The following is a 13,939-nucleotide window of genomic DNA, read 5'->3' on the forward strand; positions in this document are numbered from 1 at the left end:
ATCCACCGCGTGCTTGGGTATTAGAGCTTGCCACTGCCATCATAATGCTTGTGCTATGGCATGCCAATCATTACCAACGCTTCCCCTCTTGGCGAGAAGTGTTTGTTCATAAAAGTCGCCTCTGACCTCAGCCCTGAGGCATGCTGGGCCACTCATTGGAGCTGAGTCAAAAATGCCAGTAAGCCCCACAACATGACCACGACATCAGGAAACTTTCAGTGCCAGGTTCTTTACTTTCAAATTTCTCCAGAAATGACCTCACCATTAAGAAGCGAAGCAAAATGATTCATATGGAATTTATTGACCAAGGATCGTGAGATAATTCTGACACATGTAATATATGACAGCCTTTCACAAATTCATTAGGCACACACCCCTTTCTATAATCTAACAGTTGTCGCTTCCACTCCCCCTCGTATCCCCTCAAAAAAGGATAAAAATTGCATTTTTTCAATAGTTGGTGCACCCCTTCTCTCTCTTAAAAAAAGTGCAGAAAAGCTTTTATAACAGCCTTATATTTCAAACTTTCTAAGCCACGCAACTGACAGAGTTGACGCATCCCCTTTTCGGTGGGGGGCCTTGCTGTCATATATTTACATGCAATAATAAGGTTCAAACTCTCTCTCACTTGGGCGTACTACACAACTGCTTTTTAATGTAGGCCTTTTACGAGAGACTTTTTGAACCTCCTCAACATCTCGACAGAGAGAGTGCACCACCTCACCCCCATGCCCACCCTCATAACAAGTACGAAACGCTATTCTCACACCCCCATGGGTGTTTGGGAATCATTGCTGTACAACATCAAGTCTTCCAACCAGACTAGACAGCGTTTGTCGTAAAACTTGTGGTCATCAAATTTCCTTTTCCAGGCGGCATTATATCTCCTATAACATTTAATGTTTGATTATATCTCTGCGATATACGATAGTACAGGCCATTCATGGCTATTGTCCTTTGTGAATTCATCTCGTACCCCCTGCAAGGTCCATGGCAGAAGATAAGGAGGCTGTGCTTGTACAGCTGCCTCCTCTTCACTAGACTCCAACCAGCAGCAGCAACAGCTGGAAAGACGGTGGAGGCTTTGTCCGCTGGCCCGCTAAGCCAACGTCGCTGGGAAAGCAACCGGTGTCTGGACTCTGAGCCGTTGGACTGCTGTCGCCATGTTCTAACATAAAACTGACATAGATAATAGACAGTAGGGTTCCATGAAGGAATGGGATCGGTTGTTGCATTTGCACTTTTCATGGATAACCACAGAATCTCATCTCATCTTCTTAAGACTTGACTTTGCGCTTCTTGCCAAATAGGTTCTGAGAATGCAATGGGATGAATAACTCACGAAGAAGCATGCTCAGCAGAGAAGTCATCTCGGTCATTGTGGTGTGATCCATGATAACAGCATTCCTCAAATAGACGTCCAAATGCCTCCTTCCTCCAAATCTGAAAAGAAACGTAGCAAGTGTCATGCCATATTTCTGTCTATTTGACATCGTTCTTTCCACATGTACAGTATATTCAATTTCTGATAGCTGAGCCTATTTGAACACTCTGTTGCTAACCAAACCAGCAACAACTGAACAGTTTCTTAAACCAGCCTCGTTGAGAATGAATTCCTTGCTCCGTACTACTGGTCAGACTGCATAATGTGGAGACAACGACAAGGGGCAACAAGCTAGCTTATTCATTGCACGTTAGCCTACCAACTACTAGCATGTAAACATTTGACCAACTCTCATTTGAAACAGTACCTGAATACACGAAAAGATGGACAAACTGTATTCAGTCGGCCTCTGCACTTTTTGCACTCATGTTGCGATCGCACGATATCTTAGCATACCAACAGCTAACATGTTAGCATTTCATCTCTCATTTGAAATAGCATTTGCCTAGGGGAAAAGATGTCAATCCCTTATCGCTCAACCTTCATGGTTTATGTACCTCACTAGACTGTTCGGAATGTTCACATATTCCTTCATTGAAATGGCCTGCACATTTAATAAAGGTCTTGCCAATAGCTGTCATTGTTTTTGGCAACCTGAAAGCAGATGTACTAATTACACTCATCGGAATGAAAGGCCTGTCTCCCCCCACCTCCTCCTCCTTCCCACTGTCACCTCTCAGCTTGGCAGCATCGAGGCGGCATGCATTTTAATTTGCTCTCATCACACCCTCCGAAGTTACTTATTTCATTATCGATCATCCGTAATGCCGAATCAATGTTCATCTTGTTATGTGCACCCTCGCTGTGTAATACAGTGATAGCGGGGCCCGTAGACTTACTCGCTGCTTTTACAAAGTGACTTTATCGTCAAATCGATGCATGGTGCCGCCGATACAGGAAAAGTGATGCGAGACAATGCTGGCTGAGGGGAAACAAACAAAACAATAACACCATGACTTGTGCTACTTGAAGCGAGTGTCACTTCAAGGTAGTGATTTATGGATCTGTGATTTAAAATGAGCCACGGGCCGCAGTTTTTGCATAGTATACAAGTCTTGCAAATCATTTTTTATCGATGCGATGTTATAGAGTATAATATTGAGAGAAAGGAGAAATATTGTTAATTTCGATCACAGTTTAAAACAGTTCCCAGGTGTCCTTGTCTATGACATGTGTGTGTCAAAATACCCGCACCAAACCCCGCCGAGTCACAAATCCACTTTTGTTTTTTTGGGGGGGAGACAAACTGCTGTTATTTGCAGAGAAATTTGCATATATGCATTTTTTGCACTCTTTCTCCAATGCTCTCAAATGCCATCATGTGACACCAAAGCCCTGTTTCAATAGAAACTGGTATCAAGGAGGCATGTAAAGTCTAGACTGAGAGAATATCTTTGTATGTTGGGGTGGAACTACAGTCTGGCTCATTAACTCTTTAAGCGCCATTGATAGGTCATCAACGTGAACACTAGAAAGGTGAGCCAGTGATGGTAATTGCCAATGGGAATGGTCCAAGAAAAGCTCTGGTTTGATCTTTAAGATAGGAAAGTCAAAAAAAATAAAAGTAAAATTTAGTCTAACATGTTTTTCGGATTAATATTAATAATTGTTAACATGAATTAGGAGCAAAACCCACCCGTTTTTGTCCACCTCAGGGGGCGGCCAGTATTGCACTTGCTGTCGACTGAAAATGACATCACAGAATGCTAACCAGAATGCTGTGTTGAGATTTGCTGGGCCTCATATAACATCTCATAAAGAAAAGTGTTGACTGGACTTCCACTTCAAAGGTTTGCCTCTCGCCAACAAGTGTATCATGCCCAAAAGTCAGCTAGATTTCACCTGCAAATCTGCAATAAGTGCTTCAACTGTAAATAAAGCATAAAAATATTTCACTATCATGTGAGCGCGTCTTTATATCTTTAGCGAAATGTTGTCTGGATGTCGAAATTGGAATCTGGAGTCTTTGCTCTGCTACAAATGCAAATCAAAGGTAGCAGTTTTAATTCGCATGATTGGCGAGGGGAATGTTAATTAGAAACCAAAAAAAAAAAAAGACTCCATCTTCATAAATCCTGAAAGTAAAGACAAAATAACTTTAAATACGTTTTCAAAGTACACTTGCTTCCGTCGCCCAGAACAATTAATTTATGACTAATTCATTTATTGGATTAAGCCCCAATGCGCTTTGAACGCAGCAAGATTCATTGGGGCTTTATTTGGGTCTAATGGGACACCCGTTTGAAATCCTTCATGGGGACTTTTCAGATTACACAATGAGAGAATTTTCTTCTATTTCTATTTCCGACAAAATGTGTCATTGCATACGACTTGGCCTACATTTATCATTTTGGTGTGTTAGGCCAACAAAATGCAAGTCCATGTCCTGAAATGAAGAACGAATCGACTGATGGTGAGCTTTGATTGCACTTGTGTTGAACCGGTACAATTTCTGTCCATTCAAATGAAGCTCATCAAGATCTCACACTGGTCGCACCATATTTCAATGGCAAATTTACAACTTTATTCTTATCGAATGATGATTTTTTTTTTCATGAGAATGTCAGCGGCCATTCTGGCCTTTATTTTTATTTTATTTTATTTTTTACTTTTTCTCCCCAAATTCCGACTTTATTTTTGCAGTATCTTGACTTTATTTTTGTAAAAGTACATATTTTTCCTGAGAAAGTTCAACTCTATTTTTGCAAACAACTTTTTGGAAAAGGACAATTTTTTTGGTGTAAAATGTGGACTTTTTCTCGCGAACAATTTTGTTTTGGAAATAATTTTCATGAAAGTTTGACTTAATTCCTGAATTCCAATGTGTTTTTTTTTTGCATGGAATTACAATTCTTTCAGGATATTATAATTTAACCATGCAAAATTTAATTGTTTGTTGTAAAAGCTTGACCATTCTGGTAAAATGCTGACTTTTCGTGTAATATGTACAGTATATGTGTGTGTGTGTGTGTGTGCGCGTGTGTGTGTGTGTGTGTGTGTGTGTTGCATCAGAAGCCACCATGCACGTTTTTCTTGACTGCATGTGGAAATTGTGTCATGTGCATAATTACCATCTTAGATGTCAGAGCGCTCCAGCATGAGTGTCCTCTTTTCTTTTAACTGTGCGCGTGCGTGCGTGCGCGTGCGTGTGAATGTGTGTGTGTGTGTGTGTGTGTGTGTGTGCCTTTTGGGGGCGGACTGTGTTGCTTGTGTCGATTTATAGCCAGTTGCCCGAATGGGTGTGAAAGTGTTAAGTTAGTGAGTGGTGCGCTTGATTGGAGATAGTAAATCACTGCGTGCGTAGGTGCGCGTGATGCGTGTGTGCGTGCGCGTGGCGCATGTGTGAGGGATTGGGGTGAGGAGTGCGGGGGCGCTTTGGGGTTGGGGTCGTGGTACCATGGTTCCAGAGGAGGGGGGGCGGGGGGTTGGAGACGGTGCGCATCCGGCCTTGGAGCGCTGTTTAGCGGACAGCCCTCTCGTCAGACACCTCGCTGAACTCCTCGCTGTGAAGGTCCCCGCCCTCGCTCTCTCTCTCTCTCTCTCTCTCTCTCTCTCTCTTTTCCTCCCCCCTGCTTTGTGCCATCGACTTCTATGTATGTGATTACCATTCTGGTCCAGTGGCACCAGCAAGCCGCTGTAATTAATAACCCCGTAATCCGGGTTGTATGGTACACACACACACGCCTACACACACACACACACGGATCGTGTATTGAGAAGTGGGAGGCGACTTTTTTTTTAATCTAATAATATTAAGTGTAGTGATAAATATTCTTGAAAGAAACGCGTATTATAATCCAGCACAAATAAATCCCCACCGCGATTGGAACTTTTCGTGTCAATAAGACGATTTCCCCAGCAAACAAGGCGCTCAAAAATTAGAATTCCGCGAAGCAATATAGAAAAGTGTGTTAGGAGAAGGGGGGGAGGTGTGGGGGGGGGGGGGTAGGAAGGGAAGCATCTGTTTTCTTTTCGACTGATTTCTCCAATCACCCCCTTTTTATTTGAATACTGCTCAAAGTCTTTATGCAATATTGTTATTATTAATACAACATCTCAGTTATTTTTTTGTGGAATATGGTTTTAAGCTTCTTTTGGGAAGCAACAGATCATTGTCTGGGAGGGATGATAGCAGCTATAATTCTCCCTACCCCCCCCCCCCCCATGTAAAAATGTCCCGAATCTCCTGCAGCAACTCTCCGTACGTTTAGCGCTCGCGCGCGTGTGCTAGTGTTCCAATCCACATTTTCCACTAAGAGTGTTCATGATCGTCACCGGGCTGCTCTTTCATGTCTTAAGTGTCGATCTGCTGTATATTCGCCCCCCCCCCCCCTTCCAACTGCAGGAATGATTTAAAGACCCACTCCAACACCACCTGCAAAAAAAAAAAAAAAAAAAGGGAAAGGCCACTTCGTCGGGGGAGGAATGTTTGATTTTAAAGTGGGGGTGGGAGGCAGAATGGCAACCTGTTCCCAAAGACATGAATTAAATATTGTTATTAATGCGCGACATTTGAGTATGAAACACACTTAATGTGTAGAGGTAGTTTTTGATTTAAGGCCCATTTAGAAAGGACAGCAAAGATTTTTTTTAATTGGAGGGAATTGTATTTTGGTATTACTGTGTTAATAATTGTTTTTGCTTTGCTTTGTTTCTATATTTTAAACAAAGTTAATCGGGAAATACAGTATTTAGCAAATATGTAGAAGAACATTACTCAGAGTTCCTTTCATTGTTTTTTAAGTCTTATTTTTTTAGTTGATGTTTATAACGATAAGTGGATGCTTGCCGCACTTTATAAGTGTCGACTCGTGGTGACTTGCATCAGAAAACGCAACAATGTGAATTATTTTAGTCACCTGATATGATATGTTTTGTTAAAACCAGCGTCTACGGGGACTCGGGTTAAAACAGGTGGGAGCTTTTTTTCAAGTTTCAAGATTTGATTTGGAATATCATCTTTTAAATGTATTTATAGTACATTCATTCATTTAGTGTTACATGCATTATTTTATTATTTTATTAAAGGATCTCGTGGGGCAAAGTTAATACTATATCTCACTCATAGCATGTGGGGGGGGCTTGTTGGATTGTCAAAACGTGTACATTATCTTTCAAAAAAATTTTCTCATACAAGTTTCATTAGAATAGTTTTTTTCGCACCATTTATAAGGACATACATGATCAGCATTTTTATTGACTGTGATTACAGGAAGGGGAAAAAAGGAGTAGCGCAGTGGTGGTGACATTGAAGAGTGTATTCAAATTGGACAGTGCATTTATTTTATCCGTGTAGAAGGAGGGAAGTGCGGAGCGAGCGAGCGAGAGCGAGAGAGAGAGCGCGCGAGAGAAAGAGAGAGAGAGAGAGGGGTGCGATTTGAGAAATGGGCGTGGTTTGCAAAGGACTAGAAATGTCAATCTGAGCAAGGGAGTCCCAATAATCTAAAGCAATCTGTAAGGACCTGACCTTAGTCCATCCAGATCAATAGAAGAAGGAGAAGAAGAGAGCGCACCATTCGCACTGGAAATACTCTTGGTTTCCCTCCGCTCTCGCACCTTCCCTCGGCCCTCATGCTTCCCACACTCTAACAAGACCAACAACCAAAAAGTGGATATTCCTACTTGTCGCTCGCTCCTGCCTCCGTCGCCGGCCGCTATGTCCTTCCCCCAGCTGGGCTACCAATACATCCGGCCCGTGTACCCTCCGGAGCGCCAGGGCATGGCCGGCAACCCCCGGAGCAGCGCCGCCGCCGCCGCCGCCGCGGCTGCCGCTGCAGCCGCAGCCGATCTCAGTCCTTCGGGCGCGCTCTCCAACGTGCTGTCGTCCATGTACGGAGCGCCGTTCGCCGCCGCGGCCGCGCAGGGCTACGGAGCCTTCTTGCCCTACTCCAACGACATCTCTATTTTCAACCAGCTGGTGAGTCGCCACTTCGGGAAAGAAAAAAAAAAAAAAAAAAAGAAAATCTGTCTTTCTCTGCTACTTTGCTGCCACTTAGGAGGCCACCCAACTTTTGCGGAGAACTCGTTCTCGGTGGTTTAAAAATTAAGACCACAACGGAGTAACCCTTTACAGAAAAAAAAACACGTCGTTAAATGATGCACGAAAACAACGCAAACGGCTGGAATCAGGGGTCTTAAAGTGAAGTAAATGTCTACGTCAATAAATGGGGAAAAAAAAGAAGAAGACAAAATGTGCAAGTGAGATCAAGGGGGACGATTGACGATCAGACGGTTCAAAATAATCACATATTTCTAAACGGTGATAAACATGTCACATCATTGAAGCAAATAATGCATTTCGATGGGCTGCATCGTAAAAGTAAAACAAGTCTAAGAATTGCGTAAAACGTGTCAAAATAAAACAAACAATGCATAAAAAAATACTTTATTGGGGGGTTTAAAAATAGGGGAAAAAAACACACAAACATATACAGTACACGAAAGTTGATGTGCTATAAGAGACTGGCCTGGAGTCTGAAAGTCAAAATTATATAGCGTGCGCATGTTTAAAAGTCGTAATAAACCTGTACAGTATTGGAATGCAGCGATAAAAAAGTACACGTTGTTTGCAAGTCGTTGTATGCATAAAAAATGTATTAACTGATTCATGACGAGTGAGTGAAGTTTCTAAGTTAAAAAAAAAAACGAGACAAAAGTTGATCAAATGTTCAACGAAGTTCAAAGCAATTGTATTGGAGTTGAAAAGCAAAAAAAAAAAAAAAAGAAGCGCACGGAAGTTTAAGTGTCGTGATAAACGTGTCGAATAAAGTAGGAGGGGAGCCTATCGGAGTGTAACTGTGTTGTGAATGCACGCAGGGGGCCCAGTACGAACTGAAAGACAGTCCCGGGGTTCAGCACGCCGGTTTCGCCCACCACCATCCGGCATTCTACCCGTACGGCCAGTACCAGTTCGGCGACCCTTCCCGGCCCAAGAACGCCACTCGGGAGAGCACCAGTACCCTGAAGGCTTGGCTCAGCGAGCACCGCAAGAACCCGTACCCCACCAAGGGTGAGAAGATCATGCTGGCCATTATCACGAAGATGACCCTGACCCAGGTCTCCACTTGGTTCGCTAACGCCCGTCGGAGGCTCAAGAAAGAGAACAAGATGACGTGGGCGCCGCGGAACCGAACCGACGAGGAGGGCAACGTCTACCCCAGCGACCACGAAGGCGAGGAAGGCGACAAGCGGGAGGACGAGGAGGAGATCGACCTGGAGAACATCGACACGGAGAATATCGAGAGCAAGGACGACCTAGACGAGCAGGACGACTTGCATTCGGAACTCAAAATTGACGCGAGGAGCGACTCGGAAGGTTCGGACGGCTATGAGGATTTACCCGAGCAGAGGTTTCTCAAGGGAGGTCTGCACCACCACCACCACCACCATCACCACCATCTCCAAATCCACCACCGCGGCTCGTCTCCGCTGGAGATCAAACCTGACGCGGACAAACTGAACTCGGGTCCGGTCAGTTCCCCGCCCACGGAGAACAGCCAAGCGCCGGCCCAGAAACCAAAGATCTGGTCTTTGGCGGAGACGGCCGCGGCCCCGGACAACCCGCGAAAATCGCCGCAAGTGACTCCCACGCCCCCGGCCTCACACCAGCAACACGGCCTCATGGCCCCGCACAGACTCATTGCGTCTTGTCCCGCCGTGGGGAAGATCCAGTCGTGGACGAACCGAGCCTTCTCGGCGCATCAGCTGGCCCTGTTCAACTCCAACCACTACCTGGGCCTGGCCAACCAGGCCGGAGGTGGCCTGGCGCTGTACGGAGGCGGCCGGCTTACGGACGACAAGGGCGCTGCGGCCGGGCCCGGTGCGGACTCTGCGCTCACAGGTACCGGTCCGCGACACTGAGAATCACCGCGTGTGCGTGTGTGTGTGTGTGTGTGTGTGTGTGTGTGTGTGTGTGGACGAGCAAAAGACTCCAAAGGCCACTTTCACTCGTTTTTTTTTTTTCGTTCTCTCCTTGACTGTCCCGTTTTTTGCCTGGTGATGGATCCTTTTCTCTGTGGGCCACACACAAAGTGTGTGTGAGTGTGTATGTGTGTGTGCGTGTGCGTGCGCACGCGCACGCAGATCAGAAAGCATTTAAAAATAATACAATGAATAACGTCCCTCTTTTTTCTTGTTCTTGCACCATGCTCCAATTGTTTCGCATTATTATTAATGTTTACAATGTTAGCCAGCAACAGTCCAATGCATTGTTCTATTAATAAGAAGTCATTACAATTTAGTTTTTGGTGGCCACTCAAGAGGGAAACTTTAGTGCCTTTTGGCTCAACAGCAACTTTATTTTTTAAAGAAATAATGTTGACATCGTCTTTTACAAACTTGATTTGTCGCTTTCTTTTTCAAAATGCAACTGTCACTTTTGCAATGTCTTCGTTTTTTTTTAACTCCCAGGCCTCTTTCGTTTCTTTCTTTTTTTTTTTTGCTATCTGAATATGGATTGTAAAATAGATAATAATACCATCTGTGTAAAGCTACATTGTAAGCATGTCCTGTGTAAAAAAAAAGCTAATGTAATAATGTATGAATCCTGTGTGTAGTCTGTGAGTGTTCTTTTTTCTTTGCCCCCTCTTCTTTTTTTACCTGTAAGGATTTGATGTTATTTTTTTGTATATAAAGTTAAGAATATGTACATACTTGTGAACCAAAATTGTACAAGAAAAGTCTATATTTTTGGCTAATAATAAACGAATTGCTGCAACTTTAAAGAGGACAGTTTGTCTTGAAAGTCAATTTTCCATTAAAAAAAAGAAGCCTTCTATTTACATTTACAGTCGAGGGACTTAAAGCTAGTTAGGCAATACTGTGCAAAACAAATAGATATTAATATTATGGGACAATGCTCGTGTTAAAAATGAAAAAAAAAATGGAAACGCTTCTCCAAATGCACTGCATGCTTGATTTTCTTTTCAAGGTGATTTTTTTTTTTTTTTTATCCTCACAATGCAACTCCCGGATCTCATCATGCTCCATTTGTACTGCACACCCATCTCATACACACTCTCAATTAACGACGCCCCTGTAATTGTAATTTATCGTAGGTGTAAAACTAATAATAACGTCATTTATTTGTGTTTGCGCCCCTCGGGAGTGTGCATGAGGGCGTTTAAAGTTGGTGTTGGAGCTCCCTCTACAGTCTGCTGTACACACACAACCCCAGTTGCAACAAGGGCACACACTCACACGCTCTCTGCATGCTTATGCATGCTCTGAACACCCTCATATTTGACATTTCTTTTAAAAATCTGCGACAGGCTGTTGCGGTTCCAAATGTGACGGGGTGGAGGTGGGGGGGGGGGGGGGAGTAATTTTGACTCTAATGATGCGGTTTTATGTTACGCAGCCAATCTTGGGAATCAAGTGCTTCAAAAGAACTCACAAAAAAAAATCGGCAAAAGCATCCCCTGAATCATCAAAAAGAACTATTTTTCCTAAATATTGATCTTGGACTTCAGAGTTTAAAGGCAAACGTGTGCGTGCGTGTGTGTGTGTGTGTGTGTGTGTGTGTGTGTGTGTGTGTGTGTGTGTGTGTGTGTGTGTGTGTGTGTGTGTGTGTGTGTGTGTGTGTGTGTGTGAGAGAGAGAGGGGGGGCGGGGGGGGGGGTCGTAGATTTACGTTAAAATCACCTTCAAATGAAGGTGGTCGTAATATCTCAAATAAAAACCGGTGGTGAATTTCTTTGTACAGTACGCATTTTCCTTAAAATGATGTGAATAAAATTAAGAAAAGAAAGAACTGATCTGATTCTGAAGTCAAATACAACATCAGTATGGATGAACGAAAGTTGAAAATAAAGTTAAATAATATATTTTAAAAAATAATAATCAAACAGCGGTGAAATGCTGCGTTCACAGGGCATAGAATTTCACAAAGATATCCAAGCAGTCGTACACAAACGCGCTTCAGACTTTTACATCCTCATGCAAAGTTTTGGTTTCAAAAAAATATATCAATAACAGCTAAATATACCTGGCGAAACAGAAAACGATTCCATATTCGACCACCGCCCCGTTTAGTGTTTCAATGCGCTTTTAATTTCCCGAGTTGTTTTGTGTTTAAAAACGGAGTCGTGACCACTGACAAGTGTTCTTAATCGTTTTCAACATTGGCTCGAAACACGCATGCGTCGGCCCAATCAATTATCCATCTTGAGAAGCTCATCGAAGAGCACCATCATGAATATTCACATTTGGCATCAGCTGATTGACCGCCCCAGCCCCCCTTTTCCATTCTTTGCCCCTGAAGCAACGGCCACTTTGGCGCCACATTAAACAGAATGATTTTCTTTTCTTTTCTTTTATTCTTTTTTGGGGGAGGGGTCATTTATTGTGGGTACATGTGGACAGGAAATTATTTTCTGATCTGAGGGTAATCCTGACAGCTATATTGCAAAAATTGCAAACACATTATACTTTCACAGCATATTTGTTCCAGCATGGTCAAACAAGACCATAAGGGACACATTCTGATTGATGCATAAAATTAGGGATTTATTAATACGGATATTAAAAAATATATACAGTACTTGTGTGTGTTTCATCATATGGGACCAACCATTTATAAAGCTATTCTGAATATCTGAACATATAAAGAAAGTATATTATTTGATATTATGACAACGTGTGCTTCTTCTTTTATATAATTGAGGTTTTACATCTTTTTTAAGTTACATTGGGTGCTCTTGCAAGCCAAAACCTATCTCTGGGTCATCACAGCTCTCGTCAGGATGATGTTGCATCACTGATGTGATTGAACATTACACTAATTGGCTGTAAAGTTTGTACCCCCAAAAAGACAAAAACAAAACAGATGTTTTGGTTTGGTTTAGGAGACTGGAAAAAAAAAAAGAGTTGGCGTCATTAAAAGGAAATGTAATCTGTCTTTCCCAAAAAGTGCTCATTGATCCAGCCTCGGACAGAATGAAAAGGGGATCCGATGGAGCCATCAGAGGGCCTCCCGCGTGTGAATGAGCTCGGAGTAAATAAACACTGGGGCCATCCATTGGAAAAGGAGTTGGGGGGTTGGCATCGGCCCCCCCCCCCCCCACCTTGGAAGAAGCTCCACATAAAGAGGATCAGCCTTATGCTTTCACCTCATGCACCCTTTCTGTCAAGTCCCCTCCTTCCCTTCTCAGAGACACACAAACATCACCTCCTTTTGTGGCCCCAGTCAGGCTGAGAAGCCCACCGCTGTCTTTGTGCGGCAAACTAATCCTTTTATGGGCCACTGTCCGACAGGGGCCCCCTCGACCGCTGGAGCGTACACCTCTGAAGGCCAAAGAACCAGTTGAAAACAGCCCTTAAGTTGAGAACGTGAGAGAAAGCGTCCAAGTTAAAGAACAGCCCAGGAGTTGTTGTTGTTGACAAAAGGCCCAGAGGAGTGAGTGACGTTCTCCAGAGGGAGGCTTGCCAATTTCATGCCTTTTGTTCAGGCAGGTTAGCGGGAGAAATTCTTTCGGGCAACAAGTGGGGGTTTAAAAACAAAAAAGGGGGGGTGCAAGGGGATGAGTCCATAGGCCGGAGGCAAAGACGGACGGAGGAGGCATGTGTGAGTGTGGGTGTGTGTGGGAAGAAGGGGGGGGGGGCGGCGTTTGAAGGGTAGGTGAACTCTTTTGCCGTTCAACCAGCTGAAAGATTGCGCTTTTCTCAGCCCCCCTCTCTCTCCCGCCCCTCCAGACAGGCCCAAGTTACAGGGCAATTATGGAAATGCGGCTTTGAAGCCAAGCACGGCCTCTTTTTCACTTGCTCCTCGGGACAAAGCATCTGCAAAAAGGGGATTTATGCACGCTCGCCTCCATAAAACGGCTTTGAGCTTCAGCGCGGCTAACTTTACCCTCGCAACAGTCGTCACGTCCAAGTTAGTCCTAATTCTTAAGTGATGCCACTATTAGAGTTGTTTTAGAATGACTATCTAGACGTTGGCACTCAGTGGAGCGCAGACATCCACCACAACCAAACTGGGAGTGTGTTCATTCGTGTTGGCCAAATTGTGCATTTAAGCCCGTGTTCCGATCAAAGTCGGCAAAGACCTGGTTGTCGGATGCCTCTGAAATATGAACCTGAGCATTTATTCTGTAATCTGGGAGCTATTGCTGGGTTGTGTCTCCAACTTGGGGCATAAATAGTTGGGTGTCCACACCAAGTAGAGGGTGGGCGGTCCTTACCAAGCCTGGTTGCATGAACCGATGAAACCTGCCCAGATGACAGGTGTCCTGAGAAAGAAATAACCTGACCTGGATGAATGAGAATATCCACAAGGATGTGTGAAGAGGGACTTTTTCATCCCCGATGAGATGACACTCAGGTCCAACAATCGTAAAACTGTTTAATATTTACAATGTTCAATTTTGTTTTTGTTCCAAGAGCTAAGTGGTTTATGACAAACAAAATAAATAATAGCAAATTTCGAAATGATGCATTATGCATTTCGGGTCCACTGTAATTGAATGGCTTTGTCCCAGGTTTTTTTTTTTTTTTTTTT

General features: G+C 43.7%; 1 protein-coding gene and 1 long non-coding RNA gene across 2 annotated transcripts; one reads left to right on the top strand and one right to left on the bottom strand.

The window, feature by feature from the left end:
* Nucleotides 1-568: 568 nt before the first annotated feature.
* On the bottom strand, nt 569-6,991 carry LOC147207854 (uncharacterized). Its single transcript, XR_015100525.1, has 3 exons — nt 6,958-6,991; nt 1,343-1,443; nt 569-1,179 (listed from the first exon to the last, which is right to left on the bottom strand). It is a non-coding gene; the product is annotated as an uncharacterized LOC147207854 (long non-coding RNA).
* Nucleotides 6,872-10,167, top strand: irx3a (iroquois homeobox 3a). Its single transcript, XM_086107704.1, has 2 exons — nt 6,872-7,361; nt 8,261-10,167. Exons 1-2 carry the CDS (start codon nt 7,101-7,103, stop codon nt 9,302-9,304), a joined length of 1,305 nt encoding a protein of 434 aa, XP_085963830.1. The 5' UTR covers nt 6,872-7,100; the 3' UTR covers nt 9,305-10,167.
* Nucleotides 10,168-13,939: the final 3,772 nt, after the last annotated feature.

This window comes from Hippocampus guttulatus, chromosome 3, assembly GCF_054856545.1.
Source record: "Hippocampus guttulatus isolate MCC_2025c chromosome 3, RoL_Hgut_1.0, whole genome shotgun sequence".
Taxonomy (NCBI): domain Eukaryota; kingdom Metazoa; phylum Chordata; class Actinopteri; order Syngnathiformes; family Syngnathidae; genus Hippocampus; species Hippocampus guttulatus.

Excerpts from the sequence above, each read along its gene's own strand:
- irx3a (XM_086107704.1), top strand. The coding sequence starts at position 7,101 with ATGTCCTTCCCCCAGCTGGGCTACCAATACATCCGGCCCGTGTACCCT. Across the intron at positions 7,362-8,260 it reads TCTCTATTTTCAACCAGCTG|GGGGCCCAGTACGAACTGAA; the intron begins GTGAGTCGCCAC and ends GAATGCACGCAG.